The sequence below is a fragment of the Polypterus senegalus genome, chromosome 3 (assembly GCF_016835505.1).
Source record: "Polypterus senegalus isolate Bchr_013 chromosome 3, ASM1683550v1, whole genome shotgun sequence".
Classification (NCBI taxonomy): Eukaryota; Metazoa; Chordata; class Cladistia; order Polypteriformes; family Polypteridae; genus Polypterus; species Polypterus senegalus.
Genome location: NC_053156.1, coordinates 304,399,320 through 304,425,672, shown reverse-complemented (window position 1 = coordinate 304,425,672; position 26,353 = coordinate 304,399,320). Strand labels below are relative to the sequence as shown.

At 45.6% G+C, this 26,353-nt stretch overlaps 1 protein-coding gene across 2 annotated transcripts in view; it reads right to left on the bottom strand.

Moving 5' to 3' along the window:
• The window catches only part of LOC120526387 (macrophage mannose receptor 1-like), a 49,586-nt gene that overhangs the window by 2,777 nt on the left and 20,456 nt on the right, over window positions 1-26,353 (bottom strand). For both annotated transcript variants that reach the window (XM_039749532.1, XM_039749533.1), the window contains 3 exons: window positions 5,539-5,904; window positions 3,118-3,252; window positions 1,574-1,648 (listed from right to left, as the gene is read on the bottom strand). In XM_039749532.1, the coding sequence (XP_039605466.1) occupies window positions 1,574-1,648; window positions 3,118-3,252; window positions 5,539-5,904 (576 nt within the window). The remainder of the gene's footprint in view (window positions 1-1,573; window positions 1,649-3,117; window positions 3,253-5,538; window positions 5,905-26,353) is intronic.

Sequence of the window (26,353 nt, the reverse complement as noted above, 5' to 3'; positions counted from 1 at the left end):
CATCCAAGTGGAAGATCTCACAGCTACAGTTCAGAAGAATTATAAAAAATCAAAAACAAAAAATCCTGAGGTAAATAAAGGACCCCCCCATCCTAAACCCAATCAGGTGTCAGTGCCCCCCATTTCCATTGCGGTTACTGGCTGTGCTCAGGTGTAATGAGTGTGATTGGTGAAGCTCTTCCTGGTCCATTCATTCCCTCGCTTGGTAGTGCGACTGACAGCTCACAACTGACTATGGGTGGCAGGCCACTTTCAGAAGATCTCAGGGACAGAGTGGTGGACGGACAGAAGGCAGGAGATCTCAAAGGCTTTATCAGTCCCAAGGAGCTCAGTAAAGTCCACAATAAAGAAGTGTTTGGTGCTACTAGGACCCTCCAAACTGGATGGAAGAGCAAGGAGGAAACTGGTAAGAGAGACTGGCCACTTTGAAGGAGTTACAGGATTTAATGGCACAGAGTGGTCATTACTGGTGTGCCTGTGACTACAATTTGACAAGTGCTCCACCATTGTGGCTTGTCCTGAGGGTCGCACTTCTCAAGAAAGGCCACATGAAGGTTTGTTTGTGCTTTCCCAGAATGCACCTTGAAGATTCTGATGCCAAGTGGAAGAAGAACTTCTGGTCAGAGGAGACCAAAACCAAACTATTAGGCCTCAATACCAAACGGTCCACCAATGCAACTCACCATACCGACAGTAAAGCATGGAGGGGGCAGCATCCTGTTATGGTGGGCCTGAGGCTCTCATTAGGGTAGAAGGACAAACGGAGGAGGCAAAATACCATCAAATTCTGGAGGAAAATCTGCTACCCTCTGCCAGAAAGTTGAAGATGGGCAGAATGTTCACCTCTCAACGTGACAAACGAGCCGAAACAAACAGCAAAACTGAGCACCCAGTGGCTGAAGGAGAACAAAGTGAATGTCCTGGTGTGGCCAATCAGAGCGCAGACCGAAATCACATTGGAAAGATCTGAAGATAGCAGACCATCAACGTTCACCATCCAATGTGACCGAACTGTAAAGAAGAGTGGGGGGCAAATATTACACAGTCTAGGTGGGCAAAGCCGAGAGAGAAGAATCAGCAGACTGAGGGCTGTCATTAAAGCAAAAGGGGGGTCAACAAAATGACACTGACATGGGGGGGCTGATCCTTTACTAATCTCAGTGGTCTTGTTTTTGAGACACACGCAGGTCTAATCCATCCACTCATCCACCAAACTGAGCCTTTGTTTAGGTCTTGAGGACAATCGCCATGACCCTACCAGAGTACCCTCTCATGCCAACACCCACACTCACTTGAGAGCCCACCCTGACTTGGGGAGATCATGCAAGCTCAGCACAGACAGCAAACAGACGAGGACTGAAACTGTGCCACCCCTGGAGTGTACCAAGGTGCCAGTGAACTGATCCTTATTTTGAATCTGCCCAGCGGGTATCCCAAGGGTGACATTCACCACAATCCACTTCCGGTCTTTTTTTTGGTGTCCAGTTGCTCAATGGATTTCATGATTGGTGTTGTGAGGGCAGCGGGCAGCCTGTGACAATTAGCACGGGGTAACAGTGAACAAGCATCTTACCATCTGTAGCTGGAAGGGGTGGAGAGGGTGGCACAGCTGGCGTCTCCGGCGGCTTTACTGTTGGGCTTGTGTTATCTGAAAGGAGAAGAGGAAATCCTGAATGTGCATCAAGGAATGAATGAAGAACCACAGAATGATAATCAGCAGAGCACTCAAATCCAGTATGGTGAGGTGCCAGGCACTGGTGGGCACACCCACTGCCCAAAATTTACTGACATGGCCCATCAACAACAAAATGACATTGACATGGGGGGGGGGTGATCCTTTATTAATCTCAGCAGGGCTTGTTTTTGGTCCCTGAGTGGCTTCAGAATGAGTCTCTGGGGGTCCCTGAGTGGCTTCAGAATGAGTCTCTGGGGGTCCCTGAGTGGCCACAGATGATGTGTGGAGAGCCCTGAAGATGGCCGTTTGCAGACGCTTCCCATTTTATCTTACAGAGTTTGAGAGGATCTGCCCAAATGTAGGGGCGTAAATTGTGTTGAGACTTAAACAAGAAGACCACCAAAGGGGCTTCTCCAGGGTACTGAATGAAGGGGCTGGATGCTGGTAGGAATGGCAGATTTCAGTTTTTGATTTGGAATAAAGTCAGAAACGGCGCAGTGGGTAGCGCTGTCGCCTCACAGTTAGGAGACCCTTAAGGGTTCACTTCCCGGGTCCTCCCTTTGTGGAGTCTGCATGTTCTCCCCGTGTTTGCGTGGGTTTCCTCCCACAGTCCAAAGACATGCAGGTGAGGTGGATTGGCCATCCTAAATTGTCCCTAGTGTGTGCCCTGCGGTGGACTGGTGCCCTGCCCGGCGTTTGTTTCCTGCCTTACGCGCTGTGTTGGCTGGGATTGGCAACAGCAGACCCCCATGACCCTGTAGTTAGGATATAGCAGGTTGGATAGATGGATGGATGGATGGATGGTTAAAGTCACAAACTTTCCAAGGACACGTTGTCACGATGGGCGTAGATTGAAGGATTTCTGCCACACGACCAAGTGAGCAGAAAGTGAGGGGGTCTCAGGCCTCTTGCAATCCACTGTACAATCCAGTGTACCCCCAGTGACAGACCAACTATGGTGACCTCTTGATGCGGACCAGAAGAGAATGTGAGGAGTGCAAGTGACATGGTGACAATGACAAGTAATGGAGGATAACATTGGCCGAGTTTTAATGCAAGTTTTCCTGTAAGCCCATCGTGCTTCAGCTTTGTTGAAATGAGCCCAGGGTGGTGGTCCCGTTGCCATGGTGATTACTTCTTTTTTTTTTTGTATTTCACCCAGTCCGTGTCTCCTGTCCTGTGCCATTTTAAGGATTATTATTATTTTGGTTTATTATTTTCATTCTTTTCATTATCTCTGTTGCTGCCTATAAAGTTTTGCCCACCAATGTCTTGGACGAGGTGACACCAATAAAGACGCGCAACTGACAAGGACCGTTTGCAAAGGACACTGGGATACGAGGCTGGCCTTGAGGGAGATGGTGCTATCATGTGACCTGAAGCAGCTCCACCCCCATCTTTATTTCATTTGCATCTCTAGTATCTGCCACATTGCCACCTACCTGTGCCAACTGGAGCAGGTGGACTAGAAGATGACAAAAAAGAAGAAGAAGATGAAGAGGAAGGTGGGACTGTCACTTTTTGGGGAGTTTGACTGTTAGGTGGTTTCCATTTGTTACAGCCGGTGAGGTTACTTGCTGCAAAAGAAAAAGAACACACTGAGGCCCCTGGAGAAGACCTAGACCACCATTAGACGACATGCCCACCTGGTCACTGTTTGGAGATGCCAGGCTCTTCCCCTGACCTAACATGATACAATACAATACAATACATTACAATACAATTTATTTTTGTATAGCCCAAAATCACACATGAGGCAGCCATAACTTGAGCGGCACCAAACTCAAAAACATTAGGGACCCCACAGGCGACCAACCACCCACTGGTCAAGCTTTACTGGAATACCCAGTTCCAGAGGGGCCTTTGCATATTTATTGTGATTTTACCAGTTGAACGGACCGCCCTAAAACTTACGGAAGAAAGAAAAAAAACGGTGGGAATTCTACTGATAGGCACCTGAGGATCGGAGTGACAGGAGCAGACCACTGAGGTCATGGTGGTAAACCACTAGGGGGCAGCCCTGAGTGTTCTACTGACCGCAGCCAGAGAGTCAGTGTGACGGAGCAGGATAAGAAGAAGGCCATTGCGGTGAAGACTGTGGACCAGTAGGGGGCGCCACTGTGTGCTGCTGGGACTGATGCCAGAGGGTCAGGGTGACACATGCAGACGGCTGTGGCCTTGACTGGGGACTACTGGGCAGGCTGGCACTGATTGGTATCTGAGGTTCAGAGTCATGACAGGAGTAGGTTATTATAGTCAAGACTGTGGACCAGTAGGGGGCGCCACTGTGTGCTGCTGGGACTGATGCCAGAGGGTCAGGGTGACAACAACAACATTTATTCATTTATTTCTATAGCACATTTTCATACGATATCTCAAAGAAAGAAAGAAAAAAAGATTAGGTTGTAATATTAAAGAATAAGAAACAAACAAACCAAGGTAAGGCCAGATAGCCGGGAAGATACGAAATAAAAAAAAAAAAAAGTCCAGTTAGGATGGAGAAAAAAAACCCCCAAATCTGCAGGGGGTCCCAAGGCCAAGCTATTGTGCTCACGGCTGTAAACCACTAGGGGGAGCTCTTGAGTGTTCTACTGGGTGACAAGAGCAGGCCATTTCAGTCATGAGTGTGGACCAGTAGGGGGCGCCACTGTGCACTGTACTGCCTGATGCCAGAGGGTCAAGAGTGGCAAAGATGGGCAGCTGTGGCCATGACTGTTGATTACTGGGCCGGCCATCAAGTTATGATTCTTAAGGCTATTGTGACCAAGACTGTGGGCCAGTAGAGGGTGCCACTCTCTTCTCATGCCCGTCTTTGCTAGCGGGTGGCAGCGCAGTGTAACTGCCGTCTATTGGTTGGCTCATTAACTCTCTTTTTGAGTTGGATTTTTAGTTCCTTTTTTTTCCTTGAACAGAATTTTTGGCCCAGTTGAGGGGACAACCCTGACACAAGATGAGGGGGACATAAGGCTACTTCAAGGAGGACACCCTGTGTTGTCATTAAGGCCGATGATCTCAGAAAATGGCTGAGGTGGCTGCCACCAAGGGGTGCTGGTTATGCTTGTACCCCGTGCCTTAGCCAGGAGGGTGTTGGAGACCACCAGGGAGGCCCAAAATGGTTAGGAAGCCACTGGGTTGCTGTTGACCAGTGACAAGGACAGGTAGCCCAGGATTTGACTCAAGGGTGCAGGCATAACAATGGCCTGTAGAGGGCGCTGTGGCCTGCAATGAACAACAGAGCAGAACCCCAGCTGGGACTGAACGTGGGCACATCCTGCCAGAGCCAGCTGACCTCAGAGTGGTGAAGAACAGGGGCAAAGCTGGGGGTGCGGGGGGCTAGCCAGTGCTTAGGAGCCCCAGGTACCTTCCTTATTCTCCTCCCTTAACTTTAGTTCAAATGTCTGCTGATGTTCAAGCATGGAGAAGATGGTGACCTCCTGTGGAATAGATGATGGGTGATCATGATGGATGATAGTGGCAGGATTAACACACAGAAGATGAGACCCTCTTGTGGAACACATGCTGAGTAAGATGTCATGGTGGGTGGTCCTGATTAGCTCAAACTTGGAGATGTTGGAGCAATCTTGTGTGAGGCATGCTGGGTAAAGAAGTGTTGACAAAGGTCACAGTAAGCTCAAATTTGGAGAAAGTAGTGTCCTCTTGTGGAAAGCATGCCATGTAAACGGAGGTGACGGGTGGTCCTAATAAACACAAGAGTTGAGGAGGTAGCCCCCTTTTATGGAGAGCGTGCCATGTAAGATGTGGTGACAGGTAATCCTGTTAAGGTCACGCTTCTGTGACCTGGCCTCATGTTTGACGTGGCTGCCCCTTAATAACGTCAGTGAGCCCCCCAAGCGCAGTCTTACCTTTGTAGCACATGAAGGGGTAAGAGTTCAAGCAGTTTGAGTCGATCCAGCCGGTCGTTGTCATCGCCACACAGGGGATAAAATCGATGTTGTTGGGGTCTCCAGGAGTCCAGTACGAGTGCGTCATGACCGACCAGTCCGTCCACATCCACATGGACCTCCACTGGTAGTTGAGCCCGATCCACATGTAGCCGTACGTGCTGTCGCTCTCTGGGAGGCTCTGCAGGACGTCCTGTGGGGAGACAAACGCCACGGTGGCCAAGTCGGTGTAGAAACTCCGGCAGTAGGTCTGGGCTGCGCTCCAAGTGAGGGGCTTCTTCACGACGAAAAACGAGTCGGAGGAATTGACGACGGGCACCTGGACAACTGAAAGGAAGACATGGAAAGAAAGAGCACTGGGGTCGGGCCGCGACAGTGGGCATAAAACACAAATCCTCAAGGGTGGAGGAGAACAAACAGGAGCAGGCAGCGGTCCATGAAGCCCACCAACCAACCTCAATGTGTCCAAGTAAGAGCAAGTGACGGCTAACAGTGACACGAGCAGCACGGGCAGGACAAGCACAAACAGAAAGAGACCCCCCTGCCATGCTGTGCCGTCACAAATCCTTCACAGTGTTAGCCCATGAGCTGGCACCTCACCTGATAGGAGTGAGACCCTCTACAAGTCTGCTTGTGTGCCCTTAAATACTGTGGGACAGGAACCTGAAAAAGAGTCACAGGGTGACCTGGGGGACCCCAACTGGGGCCAGAGAGGAGGGTCCAGTGTGCAGGTGGTGGATCTGACACTACTGCTAGTGGGTGGCCCTAAAACATGGGGACATACGTGTCACCTCGGCAAAGGTCACCTTGAGACATAAAAGAAAAAACAAATAATGACAACAGCAATGTGGCCAAGACGGTGACATCAGACATAAGAGGAACCTGAATCACCGAGGAAGAAATGGAGGGAGTGAGCAGAGTCGGTAAGCGAGAAGCTGAGGTGAACCTCCACACATAAATGGAATATGCGACCAAGGACAGCAAAAAGGTACAAAGAGGACGCGTGAGCAGGTGGGACACACAGACGGAGGACCGGGGACGTCAGGTGAACTGCAGAGGTGCAGATAAAGCAGGAGCAACAGAGATAGAGGTAGAGGAGCAGGCGTGAAACACCGACAGGTTAGTAGAGAGGAAGGCACATCGACAGGTGAGATACAGACGGCCAGGTAAATCAGCTGAGGTACAGTAGGTGTGATAGTCAACCAGGTAAAGCCATCAAGAGTCAGGTAAATTAAGATGGAGAGCGAAGTGCGACAAAGACAGTGAGGTGTATAAGCAAGTGTGACACAGTGATGGAGGTGTTACTGGTAGACAGAGAGACAGACAGACAGATGGGTAGACCTGCTAAGGTAGAGAGACAGGTGTGATACACCAACAGGTAGAGACTGAGTGAGCAGGTGAGATACAGAGTTTCAGGTAAAACAGCCACTGGTGTGGTAAGGAGACGGCTGTGGTAGTCAACCAGGTAAATATATGGAGGAGACAGAATACGGAGTCAAGTGAGCAGGTGGAGAAGTAAAACTGATGTGACACACCGACAGGTACAGTAAAAAGTGCAAGAGCAGGTGTAATATAAAGATCTACATTAAATACGCAGTGTGTACTGTATAGGCCGGTGTAATAGACGGTCAGGTGAAACAGTCCAGGTAGAGAAACAGGTGTGCTACATCAACAGGTGAAGAGCGTAAGGCACATCAACAGGTGTGATACAGACATCCAGGTAGAATAGGAACTCTGTGTGTGAGCCGACATAATGGACAGTCAGGTACGCAGGTAAATTAGGTATAAGCAGGTGTACTATGGTGGTCTTGGGCACATAAGCACTGTGCCTAGGCAGGTGTAGTAGACGGTCAGGTGAATCAGCTTAGGTAGGTGTGACAGTCAACTAGGTATACTGTATGAAGGAGCCAACAGTCAAGTGAACAGGAGGTTAAATAAAATTTATAGGCAGGTGTGATACATCAACAGGTAGAATAGGAACTGTGTGTGTGAGCCGACATAATGGACAGTCAGGTACGCAGGTAAATAAGGTATAAGCAGGTGTACTATGGTGGTCTTGGTCACATAAGCACTGAGCATAGGCAGGTGTAATAGACGGTCAGGTGAATCAGTCCAGGTAGAGAAACAGGTGTGCTACCCCAACAGGTATGTACTGTATATAATGCATGAGCAGGTGAAATACAGAGGTCCAGGTACAGCGAGCACTGCATGTGAGCAGGTTCAACAGACAAAGAGGCAAACCAGTTAAGTTAGAGAAACAGGTGTGCTACACCAACAGGTGAGTAGAGCGTAAGGCACATCAACAGGTGTAATACAGACATCCAGGTATAGGAACTGTGTGTGTGAGCCGACATAATGGACAGTCAGGTACGCAGGTAAATTAGGTATAAGCAGGTGTACTATGGTGGTCTTGGGCACATAAGCACTGTGCATAGGCAGGTGTAATAGACGGTCAGGTGAATCAGCTTAGGTAGGTGTGACAGTCAACTAGGTATACTGTATGAAGGAGCCAACAGTCAAGTGAACAGGAGGTTAAATAAAATTTATAGGCAGGTGTGATACACCAACAGATAAAAAGTACAAAAGCAAGTGTTATATTAGTAGTGTGTATAGGCAGGTGTAATGGACAGGTAAATCAGTCCAGGTAGAGAAACAGGTGTGCTAGTCAGTCAGCTAAATGAAATCAGAGGTAGATGCAGGTAAATGAGGATGGTGTAACACAGCCAGGTAAATAAAGTCAGGTGTATATACAGGTTTGATACAACAAGGTGAATGGCAAATAAATCAGAGAAATCTCGAGATCCAAATCAAAAGAACAGAAACAGGGAAATGAGATTAGAAAGAGAGACTGCAGGTGTGATCAGGTAAGAGGGACACGCAGTGTGCAGTAAGTGTTAGGGACAGTCAGGGACATCAGCTAAGGTGTAAGAGCCAGTCTTAGAAAGGTAAAGCTTAGAGTGAAACTCGTACTGGTGTTTGTCTTTCATAGTCACAGACAGTGCTGCGGTCCTTTTCTCCCTGTAACTTAGTAAAGATCGACCTTTCTTGCTGTAACGGAGACACAGGGTGCTACTCGAATCGAGTCAGTTGTGTTTAGAGCTGGTGGTCCCAGTACTCAGAAATGGGGTGGGCATGCAGTTTTCTGGCCGTCGTCATTTTGAAATGGTTCAGAAACGTTAAGTCATTTTTAAGATTTAAACTTTGAACAGAACTTTTCTTAAGAATTTTTCTTTTTTATTTGCTATTTTAATTGTCTTTTTGTGTGAACCGTTTTACTTTGAATTTTAACTAAAACTGTTAAAAACAAAGATATTTTGTCTATGGAATAATTTCTGTGCGCCAGGCTTTTGTGGAATCCCATTTTTTAATTTGGGACTTTGGTAATGTTGGAAAAACGCAGCTACATTTTCGTCAGAAAACTTCCCATCTGAAAGGCGCTGAACTCGAACTGGAAACTACCATCTGAGGAGAGAGGAGGACGCTTGTGCTCCAGAACTCGTCAACGAAAGAATCAATCAATCAACATTTATTTCTATAGCACATATTCATACAAAAAAATGTAGCTCAAAGTGCTTTACAAAATGAATAGAAAAATAGAAGACACAATAACAAATAAACATAAGTCAACATTAATTAACATAGAATAAGAGTAAGGTGGTCCGATGGCCAGGGTGGACAGAAAAAACAAAAAAAAAAAAAGAAAAGAAGAAAAAGAACGGAGCTGTCCCGAGGTACCGTGCTCTGCTTGTCTTCTGTCTCTGCATGATCGTAAATGAACGCGAGGTCGCCGTACCTGAACTTGAGAAGATTTAAGTAAGAGACGGTGATGTTATAAAAAGACACCGCGGATGATCGCCTGCGCCTTTGCCTGAGTCGTGGAAGCCTCGCTGTAAGGAAGTTGTCTGACGTCAGAGTGCCCGACTGTGACGTGTTGCTGCTGTCATGGCAACGTCTACCCATAACGCAAGTGAAGTCGGGAGTGATCGGAGTGCGGACTCAAAGCCAGAGAATGTAATTGGAGATCTTAAAGGTCATATAAGTCGGAGGAAAGATCGGCTTTCTGAGCTTATGGCTGAAATCGAAAGCCTTAAAGATACTAAAGAAAATCGTTTAAAAGTAGCGCAAAAGCTTGGAATCTTTCGTGAGACGCACAGTGAGATAGAGGAGCTGCATAAAAGACTACTAAGAATAAAAGAAGGCGCAATTAAAAAACAGAAAACGTCATTCACAGAAAGCTTTAGGAAATGGAACGAATTTATTAGCGCTACATCGACATGGCTGAAGGATACAAACAGCCTTTTAACACACTCATCTGATCAAGAGCTAGTTAATCAATTCGGAGAGATGCAATTGCAAGCACAGGATCGCACAAAGTCAGGAGTGCGCCAAGCTTCTCCTCAGTTAAAGCGCGCTCTCGATAAGAACTGCGGCTTGTCGTCCCAGCAAAGCGCTGCGGCATCATCACCTTCTTCGGCAGTGTCTGTTGAACAATCGACACTCGACAGAATCCTACAAATGCTAGAAGAACTTAAAGTGGAAAGGCAGGAACAAGCCACAACTAGCGCAAGAGCCGACACTCAGAGCTCCAGAAATGAGACACTGGACATGAGTGCGTGGAATGGAGAGAAATATCAGAAGGATCGAGCCGAACGTCATAAAGCAGTCACTGAAATGGTTAAAGCGCTAACCGGACAAACGACAGCTCCTGCGCCGCGGGGTGAAGTGCCACACCGGCGGGTCCCTCTATTTTCAGGTGACCCGTTAGCTTATCAAACTTTATTAGGGCTTTTGATCGCGCTATTGGGGATGTGCTAGAAAGCCCTCAAGATAAATTAGATTATTTGATCCAATTCACAGGAGGTCCCGCTCAGGATTTAGTTAAAGGCTGTGTGCGATTGCCGTCAAGTCGAGGTTATGAAAAGGCCAGAAAGCAACTTGAAATGTACCATGGCGATGAAATATTCATAGCTGATGCATACATAAGTAAGGCCTTGAAGTGGCCTGAAATAAAACCAAATGACGGAGAGGCCCTGAGAGATTATGCCGTCTTTCTTGGTAACGGTATGGACTCCATGACCAAAGCAAGAAATCGAGCGGCATTTAATAGCAATGAAAATATCCGCACGATACTCTCAAAGCTCCGATATTCTCTACAAGATGAGTGGCGAGACATAGCTTTTGAAATTGAAGATGAAGAAGTCAGAGACTGACATTCGCGCTTTAACTATCTTTTTACATAAACAGGCTAAGAAATACCCCTCCTTGAACCGTCACCTTATCGTGGTGGAGGGGTTTGCGTGTCCCAATGATCCTAGGAGCTATGTTGTCCGGGGCTTTATGCCCCTGGTAGGGCCACCCAAGGCAAACTGGTCCTAGGTGAGGGATGAGACAAAGAGCGGTTCAATAGACCTTCTATGATGAATCAAAACTGTGGACGACGTTTTCCCTTGCCCGGACGCGGGTCACCGGGGCCCCCCTCTGGAGCCAGGCCTGGAGGTGGGGCTCGATGGCGGCGCCTGGTGGCCGGGCCTGCACCCATGGGGCTCGGCCGGGCACAGCCTGAAGAGGTAACGTGGGTCCTCCTCCCCATGGGCTCACCACCTATGGAAGGGGCCAAGGAGGTTGGGTGCAGTGTGAGTTGGGTGGTGGCCGAAGGCGGGGACCTTGGCGGTCTGATCCTCGGCTACAGAAACTGGCTCTTTAGAGCTGGAAGAAGTGGCCGGGGAGAGGGAAGTCTGGGCCTCTCTGCTTAAGCTGCTGCCCCCGCGACCCGACCTCGGATAAGCGGAAGAGGATGGATGGATGGATGGATGGATGGATGGATGGATGGCTAAGAAATTATGCATCCTATTTATGGAGAATCTTCACGAGGCAGCACAGAGAAAAAGGAAAAGACCGACAAGGGCAGGTCACCTCTTCTGTACGGCCAGAGATCAGCAGGCATCTTCACTGCAAGGATTTCTGATGCTGCTGAAAAGGGGACTCGAGAAACTCAGTCAGAAAGGCTGTGAATGGCGATAGCTGCGCATTTAAAAGGCCGTGTGATATTCTGCAATGGCCAGCATACTCTCGCTGTGTGTAGAAAAATCAAAGAACTGCCACATAAAGAAAGAATCGACTTTTTAAAATCTAAAGGTTTGTGCTTTCGCTGTCACCAAGAGGGGCACCTTGCTAAGAACTGTAAAGACAGAATGAAATGTCCGACGTGTCCTTTTCAGCATCCTGCACATCAAAAAAGAGGTTAAGGCGACACCTACGGCGACAGCCAGCGTGGCAACATCTACCGAAGGGGAAACCGAGACTGCACTGCACCGCCACTAAACTTCAAATCCGTCCATCCTCCAACCCATTGAATCCGAACACAGGGTCACGGGGGTCTGCTGGAGCCAACACAGGGCACAAGGCAGGAAACAAACCCCGGGCAGAGCGCCAACCCACTGCAGGACACACACCCACACACCAGGCACACATCGCCAATCCACCTAACCTGCATGTGTTTGGACTGTGGGAGAAAACCGGAGCATCCGGAGGAAACCCAGGCAGACACGGGGAGAACATGTAGACTCCACACAGGCAGGGAGGACCCGGGAAGCGAACCCAGACGGGTTACCACTGCGCCACCGTGCCGCCTACTCAACTTAAAATGATTAAAGTAATGAATGATTCACACTTCATATGTTCAATCTGAACCAATATAATTCTTAATTCTTTCATTTTTAAGTTGAAGCAAATCATTTAAAGTGATTGGGTGTAATTCACTTGTTTTATGCTGAAGTAAATCTATTTTTTAAGTTGTTCCAATTTAAAATGGTTTATTGGTCGTAACCTCTTTTTATGCTATTAGAAATATTATGAACATAAAATAATCCAATGCTGTACTTTTTACATATTTAACAATGTAGTGCAAATACACAAGCATTTCACAGTATATGCCCTGCGGTGGGCGGGTGCCCTGCCCGCGGTTTGTTTCCTGCCTTGTGCCCTGTGCTGGCTGGCATTGGCTCCGGCAGACCCCCGTGCCCCTGTAGTTAGGATATAGCAGGTTGGATAATAGATGGATGGATCTTGCAGTATAAATCTTAAATCCATCCATCCATCATACAACCCGTTATAGCCGAACTACAGGGTCATGGGGGTCTGCTGGAGCCAATGCCAGCCAGCACAGGGCACAAGGCAGGAAACAAACCCCGGGCAGGGTGCCAGCCCACCGCAGTAAATCTTAAATATACAACAACAAATTATTAAATGTTTCTACAGCTTTCTAGAAAGTATGATGTTTTATTACGAGTTCTTATACTTAAAATGAACAGTTGAGAAACAGGGTTACTTACCAGAAAGCCTCCATTATAAAAGTCTGCTGCTGAAAATGACCAGACCTGCACAGCCACGTCCACTCCACTCAGGAAAGTCTTCTTCTTTATTGACAGTTGGAAAGCCAGCAGGCTGGAAAGTTTGACCCGAACACCCTCCAATATTAGGTTAACCCAAGTAGGATTTTTATGTTTATTCCGTCCACCATAACTCACATTGGGTGGCGCAGTGGGTAGCGCTGCTGCCTCGCAATTAGGAGACCCGTCTGGGTTCGCTTCCCGGGTTCTCCCTGCCTGTGTGGAGTCTGCATGTTCTCCCCGTGTCTGCGTGGGTTTCCTCCCAAAGACATGCAGGTTAGGTGCATTGGCGATCCTAAATTGTCCCTAGTGGGTGTGTGTGTGTGCGTCCTGCGGTGGGCTGGCACCCTGCCTGGGGTTTGTTTCCTGCCTTGTGCCCTGTGTTGGCTGGGATTGGCTCCAGCAGACCCCTGTGACCCTGTAGTTAGTATATAGTGGGCTGGATAATGACTGACTCACTAATATAATATAATTTAATATAATATCTACTAGTCTGCGGTGGGTTGGTACCCTGCCCAGGATTGGTTCCTGCCTTGTGCCCTTTGTTGGCTAGGATTGGCTCCAGCAGACCCCCGTGACCCTGTATTCGGATTCAGCGGGTTAGAAAATGGATGGGATGGAATATCTACTAGGCGGCACGGTAGCTCAGTGGGTAGTACTGCCGCCTCGCAGTTCGGAGACCCTAAGGGTTCACTTCCCAGGTCCTTCCTGTGTGGAGTGTGCATGTTCTCCCCGTGTCTGCGTGGGTTTCCTCCCACAGTCCAAAGACATGCCGGTCAGGTGCATTGACAATCCTAAATTGTCCTGTGTGTGCCCTGTGGTGGGATGGCACCCTGCCGGCGGTTTGCTTCCTGCCTTGCGCCCTGTGCTGGCTGGGATTGGCTCCAGCAGACCCCCGTGACCCTGTAGTTAGGATATAGCGGGTTGCATAATGGATGGATAACTTACTTTGGTACAAACACATTTTTTTACTTTGACTGAGATCTGAAACCAAATATTTCAAGTTACAACACTAAACGACAAATCTTAAGTTGCTTGAAAGAGAAAAGTTACGTTGAATGACCAACATCAATGTTATACTCTTTTCAGTGACTTGTGCCTTTACTGTGCGAGGTTCCCATTAAGGTAAAACCTAAGGAGAGTGAGTGGTTATGTAGAAACATACGCCTTTAGAGACCTCGGCAGTACATTCACAATCTGCACTGAGCGGCTCCAGAGACAATTAAACCTTCAAGGGAGAAGAACACAAGTGTCCCTCAGAACTACGAGTAACTATGATGAAGATGATTCAAAGAGGCTAACCCAATGTTCTGTCTTATCAGATCTACAAGTCTGTGGTCTCAGTGACGTTGAATATAATGATTGGCCAAAGGTCTTCACGCTGGTCTCCATCCCAGTGAACAGAGAAAGTATTCCACTACAATAAGCGGGCATCTCTTAAAGAGGTACGTCTATCTCGTTTTGACTCTGAAGTCAATCTTTTAATAGGAATCAACTACCCAGAAATCTTCAAGCAGTCACGAATCCTACTATAGCCAAGGAGGTGGACGTCACGCTATGAAGGCTGCACTTGGATGGGAGGTCGGTGGGCCATACAAAGAGACAGATGACGTCGCCAATCAATGTGGTTAGCGGCCCAAACACTCAATCAGTCGTGTGTCAGTGACAGAGATTGAGGATGTGCTGCTGCGACAGGATCACAGATTTAACAGAGGAGGACATCAAGTTGATGCGCTTCGCCTCAGAATCTGCGACACTGCTTGGTGGCCACTCTTGTTTAAATTTGCCTTTGAAGGGTGAAACACTTAAAATGCCCGACAATCGCTGTATTGCTGAACAGCGGGCTATTGGACTCAAAATTCAGGTGTCCATGAAGCCTTCATGAAAGACATTACTGACGAGGGCTACGCCATCAACGTACCCAAAGACAGCCTGAACTGCACTGAAGGCAGAGTGTGGTACGTCCCACCTCACGGCGTGTGCCATCCAAAGTAATATAAGATCCGAGTGGTCTTTGACTGCACTCACTGCCACCTACCAGGGGACTTCACTTAATGAACAATTACTAAAAGGCCTCGACCGAACTAACACCCTCATCGGCGTCCTTACGAGATTCAGAAAGGAGCCAGTAGCACTAAGGGCAGACATGAAGTCAACGTGCTACCAAGTTAAAGTCCCAGATGAAGGCGCTGATCTTTTACGCTTGTTATGGTGGCCTGAAGGTAATCGAAGTAAAGACCTGGAAGAATTCAAAATGACAGGACATGTTTTTGGTGCCACTTCTTCACCCAGTTGTGCTTCTTATGCTTTGTGTAGAGCAGCTGAAGGTGCCAGAGATGCATTTTCTGTTGACGCCGCTCTCAAAAACTTCTATACAGATGACTGCCTAAAGTTGGTGGCAACAGAAGGACAAGCCATAAAGCTGGCAAAGGGCCTTCAAGTGCTATGCCATAGAGGTGGAGTTCACTTGACCAAGTGGGTGAGTAACAGCAGAGCAGCTTTATTGTCCATTCGTGGAGAAGACGGAGCTCATGGACAAAAGGACTTGGACTTGAGGCACAGTCTCCGTCCCTGGGCGTCCAGTGGTTTGAAATTTTTAGATTAAGTTACAAAACAAGAACGCTATTCTGTCTTGTTAGCTCAGTTTGTGATCCACTGCTGCCATACTGCCATAGCGGCCACCTTTAATTTTACGAGTGATGTATGAGAGACTTCTTTTTTACTTTTTAGTACACTTTTCAACTTAATATAAGCGTGGTTTTTATACATATATATATCATTTTCAAATTTTTAGTCCTGAGGTGGGCTGGCACCCTGCCCGGGGTTTGGTTCCTGCCTTGTGCCCTGTGTTGGCTGGGATTGACTCCAGCAGACCCCCGTGACCCTGTAGTTAGTAAGATATAGCGGGTTGGATAATGGATGGATATTTAACACTTCTCTTAATATTTCTATCCGTTACTATCTTGAACTATTCTTCATATGAAAATTTCATTTCTTAATTAAGATGGATTAATTGATCAATTAGAGAAACTGATTGTTGATTTGTGTATTGTCATCGGAAGTGAGCAAGTGTACAAAGTGTCCAGTCATTTGGACAACAGGAAGTGGCATCGATTACGAGATTCGTACCAGACAACAAACAGGTGAAGTTAATATAAAGCGTGGTAATAATAATAATAATACAAACACATCACACATGCAACTGGACCTGTGAATAAAGTGACACCGTGACATGTGACCAAATGACAAATGAATACGTCACATCTGTGGATTTGGAATTGCATTGCTCTCCTCTGACAGCATTCATGTTTTAGTCCAATAGTGTGAGATACACGAGAAGATGCAGACAGACGTACAGAATGCACTTGCAGATGATTTTGTTTTAATGCAACATGTGAGTTGTGGACACCATCTTTCTGTAAATGTTCGGGCCTAGCGAGCGTATTCAGTTTGTTTGGGTTGAAATAAGCGATGAGAAGAAACGTTAAAAAAACACGAGGAGCTCTCGGCCGTTTGCATTTTGTAACAGGAGCTCTCAGGGTTGAAAGGCTGGAGACCCCTGGGCTAGACACTGATTCTTGGACAAGATGGACTAAAGAGTATCTGCCAATACTTCAAGAACATCAAAAATGGCTCACACCAAGAAGAAACTGTGAACCAGGGGACGTCGTTTGAATTGTAGATAAAGCTACACCTCGCAATGCCTGGGTAGTTAAAGGGGCGACTCATCAAGACGATGACAGATGCCAACGGTGCAGCCAGAAGAGTTTGTGTGCAGACCAAGACCAGCACACTGGACAGACCTGTGAACAAACTGGGCCTGCTGCAAGAAACAGCCAGCGTTTGAAATGAGACGTCTGTAGATGTTTGTTTGCAGTGTTACTGCTAGTGACTTGAAAACAATCTTCTTTCCTTTCAGCTGGTCTGGTTAGGAGTTGCCACAGCAGATCATCTTCTTCCATGTCTTCCTGTCCTCGTCATCTTTCTTTGTCACTCCCATCACCTGCATGTCCTCTCTCACCACATCCATAAACCTTCTCTTAGGCCTTCCTCTTCTCCTCTTGCCTGGCAGCTCCATCCTTATCATCCTCCTCTCAATATACCCAGCATCTCTCCAGACCAACACAATCTCGCCTCTCTGACTTTGTCTCCCAACTGTCCCACCTGAGCTGACCCTCCTCTAATGTCCTCCTTTCTAATCCTGTCCATCCTCGTCACCCCCAATGCCAATCTTAGCAACTTTAACTCTGCCACCTCCAGCTCTGTCTCCTGTGCCACCGTCTCCAGCTCATATAACATAGCTGGTCTCACTACCGTCCTGTAGACCTTCCCTATCACTCTTGCTGATACCCATCATCTTCTTCTTCTTCAGCCAACAGTAGCCCAATTTCTGCCAGCACCCTGTTGGCTAACTGGTGGCGGTCGTCGTTAACCTGAGGCTCGTCTGTTCTGGTATGGAAATTTGTATTGTTGTCCGCATATCGATATGGCAAAATGCCCTTCCTGACGTAACCCTCCCCATTTATCTGGTCTTGGAACCGACATGAAGAAACACTCTGGCTAACTGGGCATCCCTGTGGCCGGGTTAGTGATTTGAAAACAACAGTTAATGTAAAAGTAAATCAGTTGGCTCATATTGAAGTAAAGTATAATACTTGTCTCCGCTCCTGCATAGCCAATTAGGGGCCGGAAATGTAAGAGCCAATCTTAGAAAGTTAAAGCTTTGAGCTAAACTCCTATTAGTGTTTGCCTGATTTGAATAGAATAGAATTGTCTTTCATAGTCATAGACCGCGATAGGCGCTTTCCCTGTAAGTTAGTAAAGATGGGCGATACAGGGTGACATTTGAGCAGCTGGCCTCAGTGCTCAGGGACTTACAAGACCCTTTTACACCTTAGAAATGGGGTAGGCGTACAGTTGTCTGGCCGTCGTCATTCTGAAATGGTTCAGACACGGTGATTTGTAACGATTTGAAGTGTAACAAGATTTAAGCTTTGAGCAGAACTTTTTTTTTTTTTGCTATTTTAATTTCTTATTTTTTGTGTTAACTGTTTTACTTTGAATTTTAACTAAATCTTTTTAAATCGAAGATAATTTGTCTGTGGAATCATTTCTTTTTTTTTTTATTGAAATCACACGACATTCCATACAAATAAATAATTTTTTAAACTAAAATAAGATCGAAAACAAATCATTCCGGTGCGCCAGGCTTTTGTTGAATCCCTTCTTTTTAACTTAGTGCTGCTGAACTTTGCCAATTTTGGAAAAACGCAGCTACATTAGTCTAGCAGGCAGACGTTAAAAGCAGATGCGATAGAAAGTCAAGCGAACAGACAGGTAAGTAAAGCAACAGGTATAAGGAGCTGAGCTACGCAGACAGGTAAGTTAGCGAAGGTTAACAAATCATAAATAAATCGGTGAGATAGGAAATAAAAGTAAGGCCGGGTTTATACTTCACGGGACGCGACGCCTGCTCCAGCGCACGCTCCTGCTACGCGAGTGATTTACTGTTTATACTCGCGTGCGCACTTTACGTAAATCCGGAAGAGTCCAGCAGGTGGCAGTGCGCGATATCATCACGGTGAGAACAGGCTCGGCTTCGCTGTGTTGTGAATTGCCCGAAACAGCCATGAAAAGTCCAGCAAAATGACCCCTTTTATTGGCTAACTAAAAAGATTACAATATGCGAGCTTTCAAGGCAACTCAGGCCCCTTCTTCAGGCGAGATGTTAGCGAACACGGTACAACACCCTAGTACAGGGGTGTGAGGACTGCAGTGGCTGCAGGTTTTCATTCTAACCACCTTCTTAATTAGTGACCAGTTTTTGACGCTAATTAACTTCTTTAGCCTTAGCTACTCAGGCCTATTAGTTGTTTTTTCCGTAATTAGCAGCCGGACAGTAATCTATACTAATAAAAGGCAAAGCCCTCACTCACTCACTCACTCACTCACTCACTCACTCACTCAATCACTCACTGACTCATCACTAATTCTCCAACTTCCCGTGTGGGTGGAAGGCTGAAATTTGGCAGGTTCATTCCTTACAGCTTCCTTACAAAAGTTGGGCAGGTTTTATATCGAAATTCTACGCGTAATGGTCATAACTGGAAGCAGTTTTTCCCCATTTACTGTAATGGAGATGAGCTTCAACGCCGTGGGGGCGGAGTTTCGTGTGACATCATCACGCCTCCCACGTAATCACGCAGTACATAGAAAACCAGGAAGAGCTCAAAAAAGCGCTCAAGAAAACATGCATTATATAATTGAGAAGGCAGCGAAACAATAAGAAGCGAGCGAGTGACATATACAACCATATTCATGAGTTCTGCTACTTCGGAAACAAAGCACGATGTAAACCTACACTTTAAATTAAGTTCATAGACAGGCTGCCGCTGGCGTTTGTAATTTAGTGCCTGCCCATATAAGGCCGTCCGTCAGCGGCAATCCAATAGCAAACTGCCACGGGTAAATATTCACGGGTGAAGGACTGTGCTTATGGAGAGGAAGATGAGATGGTCAGGGTGGTGTTTGACACAAACTCAGCGAAACTGCGAGAGAAAGTTTTAAGTGCCAGGACTAAGGTAACATTAAATAAAGCTATGGACATAGCACGAGATGGCACCAGCACAGCTGGGAACCTTCGATGCATGTACACCGAGTGGCTCACGGAACTGACGCAGTGCACAGATAAAAGCAACAGTTCCAAAGAGCGCTGAACAAAACCGAATTACACAATTGAAAAGGCAGCAAAAATATGAAGCGCCTGATAAGCATATTCATAAATCCAGCTACTGGAAACAAAGCACACGGTGGAAAAAGTCAATGTCCCGCTAAAGGAAGACAGTGTAAAAAACCGTGCATGCAGTGTGTCAGGTCTCAGATAAAGAAGAAGACGAGCTGTTTATTGATGCAGTAAGAAACGAATCGATGAATGAAACCTGTCATCTTTACAACGATTGACAAACACGGAATGTAACTTGAACACAACACATCCTACAAATACGAACCTGATTGAAAGAAATAATGATAATCAAATCCTTGATGACAGCAACACTCAGTAACACTCACAAAACAAATACTGTATATTGACAGTCATGTTACGTTATTTTTAAAATGTTCCCTTTTCTTTTCTACCTTTTTAACACACTACTTCTCCGCTGCGATACGCGGGTATATATATATGTATATATATATACCGATCTACATACTCGAATAATGGATACTTTATTCGCCATCAATGATTGTTTTGGTAAAGCCATACTCAGTGTATTCATTAGATGAACGGTAAAAAAGTAAGAGCGAGGGGAGGATGACTCATTGAGGCATGCAGGCTGTAGTGCGTCAACTCTATCTGAATTGCGCGATCACATTTGAAAAATATATCTTTTCAAGTTCTATTTAGTCCATATGTGTCAAACTCAAGGGCAGGGCCACATCCGCCCGGTGTAATTATATCCGCCCGCAGATCATTTTATATACTGTATTATTGTTATTAAAGCCCGGATATATGAAGCGCTGGTAACACAATAAACTACAGATCCCATAATGCAGCGCTTCAGCTGCCTTGGCGAACACTTACTGCGTTAATCAAGTCTACCTTATGATGCTGCAAGTTATTGCGAAGCTAGAGTTATTGCGCACTGAGTTTGCACGGCGCTTTGGTGACTTTGAAGAACAAAAAGTCCGTCTACATGCGGCTCGAACCTTGTGCATGTTTGGTAGCACATATCTGTGTGAGAAGCTCTTCTCAGTGATAAAGACTAACAAAACAGCACACAGGAGTCACCTCACTGATGAGCACCTGCAATCCATCCTGAGAATCTCCACAACACAGAACCTCACACCAAACAGAAACGAACTTGTGGCCAAAAAAAGATGCCAGGCGTCCAGCTCTAAAATGACATATGAGCAAAGACAACTGAATGATTTGATTTGTTATTGCACGTAAGAGCGGAGTCAACTGTTTTAACAAACAGCGTATTGCACTGATCTGAAATAGCTGTGTGTGTATATATGTAGATATGTATTTATATGTATATATATGTTTATATATGTGTGTGTGTATATATATATATGTATATGTGTGTATATGTGTATGTACATATATATATATATTTATATGTGTGTATATATATATATATATATATATATATATATACAACAACACTCATCACTCACAACAGTGACAAAACAATTACATTGACAATCAGGTTACGTTATTTTCAAAATGTTTCCTTTTCTTTTTCATTGCTTCTTTAACACACTACTTCTCTGCTGCGAAGCGCGGGTATTTTGCTAGTGAGACATAAAACAAGCAGGGCATGACCAGGGGCCTCATGTATAAACGGTGCGTACGCACAGAAATGTTGCCTAAGAACTTTTCCACGTTCAAATCGCGATGTATAAAACCTACACTTGGCGTAAAGCCACGCACTTTTCCAGGGTACCTCATGCCTTGTCGTACGCAAGTTCTCCACTCGGTTTTGCAAACTGGCGGCACCCAGCGTCAAAGCAGTGCTACTGTTCTTGTGTGGTTACTCATTATTTTCATGACGCAGCTTTATAAATGCACAGAAACTAACCGCATATTGTTTATCAGTGTAATGCATCTGATTGTAATTAACTTGTAACAATATAATGGTCCAGGGAACAGCCATAGTATTCCAAATACCAGAACTGCTTTAGCGTTGTTACTCTCACTGCACCTTCTTCTTCTTCTTCTTTCAGCTCCTCCCGTTAGGAGTTGCCACAGCGGATCATCTTTTCCATATTACTCTCACTGCACCACTCGAGTATTTATATCACTGTATCTGAGTGTGAATCACAGCAGCAGCTGATCAGAAAGAGAATTATCGGTATACAGCATTAAGGACACGCTGTCTCAGCCACTGCAAAATGTTTTAAAGCCTTACCTGTACGGACCTCGCGGTTCAGAAACAGAAACAATATCATTTATAAGGTGAAATTCAGCAAAATATGTTTATTAAATTATACAGATAAAACTTTAACTTCATTTAAATAATCTATATTCTTCACTGGGAGTGTTGTTAAGGATAGAATAATTAAACATGTACTACGAAGATATTTCAATGTTCTTTAAACGTTTTGAAGAATCGGCACTAAGCTTACAGATGGCTTAACGTCTATTACAGAGCTGATTGTGTGGCGATCGGTTACTTGGGGAAAGAAAAGCACTGACTGCAGTGACGGCACGCCAACATATATTGAATATAAAACAGAAAGAAAATAACAACACAGCTAAAAACACAGCGACAAATTTCGGCAAAAGTTAAATGCTTGTGTCATGAGCACGAGGCGGCTATGCAGTGTCTACAACGGACGTGGCCATCCACCGTGCATAAGATACCATATTGACATTGGCGGGCGAAGGAGCCACCGATTCTTCCTCTGCCCAGTGCCACCACAAGCCTAGAGCCGCCCCTGAGTACTGCTGCAATAAATTATTTCATCGAAGTGAAACTCATGTTTAATAACGTGCTTTAACTCCTATCATCATGAAAATGACATCACGTATACATCTCAGTATTTGAGTTATTCAGAGAGCTGTAATATCACGAATGTCATGGACTCTGTGACCAGTTGGAGGAAGAGAGCCGGTTTAAGAAGCAAGTAGTGATTCACACACACAGATCACATACGAGTAGAAGATCAAATACAAAACAAAGCATTTAACGTGCTACTTTAATTACGATGTGATTTGAGAAACTGGTTAATTAAACGATTTTAAGATGAAGTTTATGATGTTCTACTTTAATGACAAAATAAACTACGTGATTAAAGTGGAAATGTCGAGATTGAAGTTGACATTTCGTGCTTTTTCTCCACTGTGTGCCTTTTTTCTCTGTACCCTAATAATCTTTCATGTGACACTCAGACAGTGGGCTACAACTCTTCTTTTCACGGCGACTTTGATATGTGACTTCTTTTTTATTTCCGGCACTGTGCGATTTTGTGAATGTGAGCTTTCAAGTTTCTCCAACACGCTATGTCACTCGATCAACTTCCTTTTGTTGATTATTCCACAGTTTATTTGAACAAATTGTCTGTTTTTCCTTTGCATCCACTTGGTATTCTCTGAAATTCTTATATTTTCCCCCGTGCTTTTCCCATTGTCTTTTCATAGAAGGCTACGCTTAAGGGCGATTTATATTGATTTGCATATTCAAAGAGGCATAATTCTGGGAGGATTTGGGGCGTTACATAAAGCACGTGCACGAGCGTTAGTTTTCACGCTGATCGGGATTTATGTAGCGGAAGAACGTGGAAGTTGGAGTACGCACAGATTCCTGCATCTGGATTTTTCTGTGCGTAAGTACATTTCAGCTCTGAAAATAAAGATGAAGGTCTCAGTAAGCGATCTTAAATTGTCCTGTGTGTGTGTTTGCTTGGTGTGTGTGTGTGCCCTGCGGTGGGTCGGCACCCTGCCCGGGATTGGATTCCTGCCTTGTGCCCTGTGTTGGCTGGGATTGGCTCCAGCAGACCTCTGTGACCCTGTGTTAGGATGAAGCGGGTTGGAAAATGGATGGATGGTCTCAGTAAGGTCGATCCCTCAGGTTACCAAAACATGTTAGGAGTTCTTAGAAAAAACAGAATAGCAACAGTTTTGGAAATGTCTGCTGCGGCAAAAAGAGAGCAGCAACAAGCCATGGAATTGACTAACGGGTTTAATTGAACTGGTTGGAGTTTGAAGACCCAATTTAGCTGCTCATCTGTTGGCTCGTTTCATGTCTCATTTCTATTTGGCTGTCATTTAATGAAAAAAAGAATAAATTCAGAAGACTTCATCCTTAAAAACAGGGTTATTAAAATAGAGGGGAAAGAAGTGAATTAGCAGTCAAAACTGGTCACCGATTAGGAAAAGGGTTGGAATGAAAACCTGCAGCCACTGTGGCCCTCCAGGCATGGACTTTGACACATGTGCCCTAGTACATATCATCCATCCATCTTACTTAACCCGCTGTATCCTAACTACAGGGTCACGGGGGTCTGCTGGAGCCAATCCCAGCCAGCACAGGGCACAAGGCAGGAAACAAACCCCGGGTAGGGCGCCAGCCCACCGCAGGGCACACACACACACCAAGCAAACACACACACAGGACAATTTAAGATCGCCAATACACCTAACCTGCATGTCTTTGGATTGTGGGAGGAAACCCACGCAGACACGGGGAGAACATGCAAACTCCACACAGGCAGGGAGGACCCAGGAAGCGAACCTGCGGGTCTTCTAACTGCGAGGCAGTAGCGCTACCACTGTGCCACCGCGCCGCCCAGTACATATCATCTACTGTTAAATTCTGCTGTGTACTTGTAAAATTTGTATTTGTAAATTTGTAAATTTGTACTTGTAAAATTTGTATTTTTATACTGTATTGAGGATTTGTTCTGTTCTGTGTATTGTATTGACCCCCCTTCTTTTTGACACCCACTGCATGCCCAGCCTACCTGTTAAGGGGTCTCTCTCTGAATTGCCTTTCCGGAGGTTTCTTCCATTTTTTCCCTACAAGAGTTTTTTTGGGAGTTTTTCCTTGTCTTCTTAATCCAGGCTGGGCGGCTGTCAAGAGGCAGGGCCTGTTAAAGCCCACTGCGGCACTTCTTGTGTGATTTTTGGGATATACAAAAATAAATTGTATTTTACTCTTGGAACACCCATTAAATTCCAATGACATCTTCCCGCAATAACTCTGAAAAGGATTTTGAATGGGCTCTTGTTCAGAAAACGGACGCCACTTAGTTGTTTCACAATAATTAAGATTAGGTATATGAGTAGGTTTCATATTTCTGTTATCATTTTAGCCCAAAAATAGTGACTTAACATCAGGGACCTGTTTTATTGACCTTAAGGTTAGTGTTTGGACGAGGGGAAGGCCGTCTCAAGTGGCGTCCGCTTTCTGAACAAGACCCGTTAAATGATTAAATCCATCAATCCAGGGATGTGTCTGTTCCGGGGCGAAACAATCCCTGGACGGGACATCAGCTCATCGCAAGGTGAATACAAGCACACACTCACACACACTCACACACACTCACACACACACACTTGTGTCATTTTAGTGTCGCCAAATCTGCACATCTTTGAAAGGAAACCAGAGCACACTGAGGAAAGCCAGCATGGAAACTCCAGGCAGGGAATACCAGCGACGTGACTCCCTGCAGTGCTAACCACTCCGCCACCGTGTCACCCCCATGTGTGTAATTATTAACAGTATTCATTATTTAAATGAAATTGACAATTTATCTGTAAAACTAGGCTGACCCGCCTTTTAAGTTGACCACTTCTTAAAGCAATTCAGTATGTAGATCAATTTGATATTTGATACAAAGCGGGATTACTTTAATACTCATAGTTTGTTATTTTTGTGATGAAATTTAAACTTTTTTTCTATATTGAGGTCGCCCTTTTGAACCCCCCTGATATTTACTACGCGGTGAGGCATTTGTACTCCATCAACATGAATTATTTCCAGAGACATCATTTTGTCTATTTTTCCAGCGCATCGCGCACAAAAGCAAGGGAACGATGGGAGCACCAGAACTCTGCTCACATCATGTCGCAGGCTGCAAGTAGTAAGTCTGTGATAAGCGGAATACCGCTACGCTCTCCACTCACGGGACGGAAGGACAATCCTGACTGCCTTTATATAGTAAGAAAGAAGAAGAAGATATCGCACAGTCTGGAGTAGAAAATCATCTTTTACCTGGAAAAACGAAACTACAAATCCCATCGTGCATTGCAAAATGGACGGGGCGCGTGTCAAACTCCGCGCCTGCGTAGCACTCACGGGACAGAAGGACAATCCCGACCACTTTTATATAGAAGGATGTAACAACATACACACTTTAATGCATTTCATCATGAATGTCATATCAAGTATAAATCTAAGGATTCTAAATGTTCAGAGAGTTGAAATATCATTAATGTGTCCTGTGTGCTGATCTTTTGCTGCTTGCCGTAGCGATTGCTTTAATGATAAAGTAAACTACGAGTTTAAAGTGGACATTTCGAGCTTAAAGCTTAACCACAAAATACACCTTTTCACCAAGTCCTTAATCTTTTTTATCTTTGGCTGTATATTATGTTGCAAAAAAAAAAACAGACGGCACAGAAGACGGTGTGTGAGACTTTTAAAATGTGTCGTGTCATTACGATCGGGAATATGCGACGCTGAATATCAAAGCACCACGAACGCATTTGTATGTCGGCATTTTGCTTCACCACATCAAGCCACTCATCAAACATCAAAGCGCGCACACCGCGGCTTTCTGTCACCTGTCGATAGTAAACAGGCTCTGACGTCACGTTCTGACTTTTAGCACACGGCGCCCCCCGACTTTTTGCTGGCACTGCAACTCGCGCATGCGTGGCG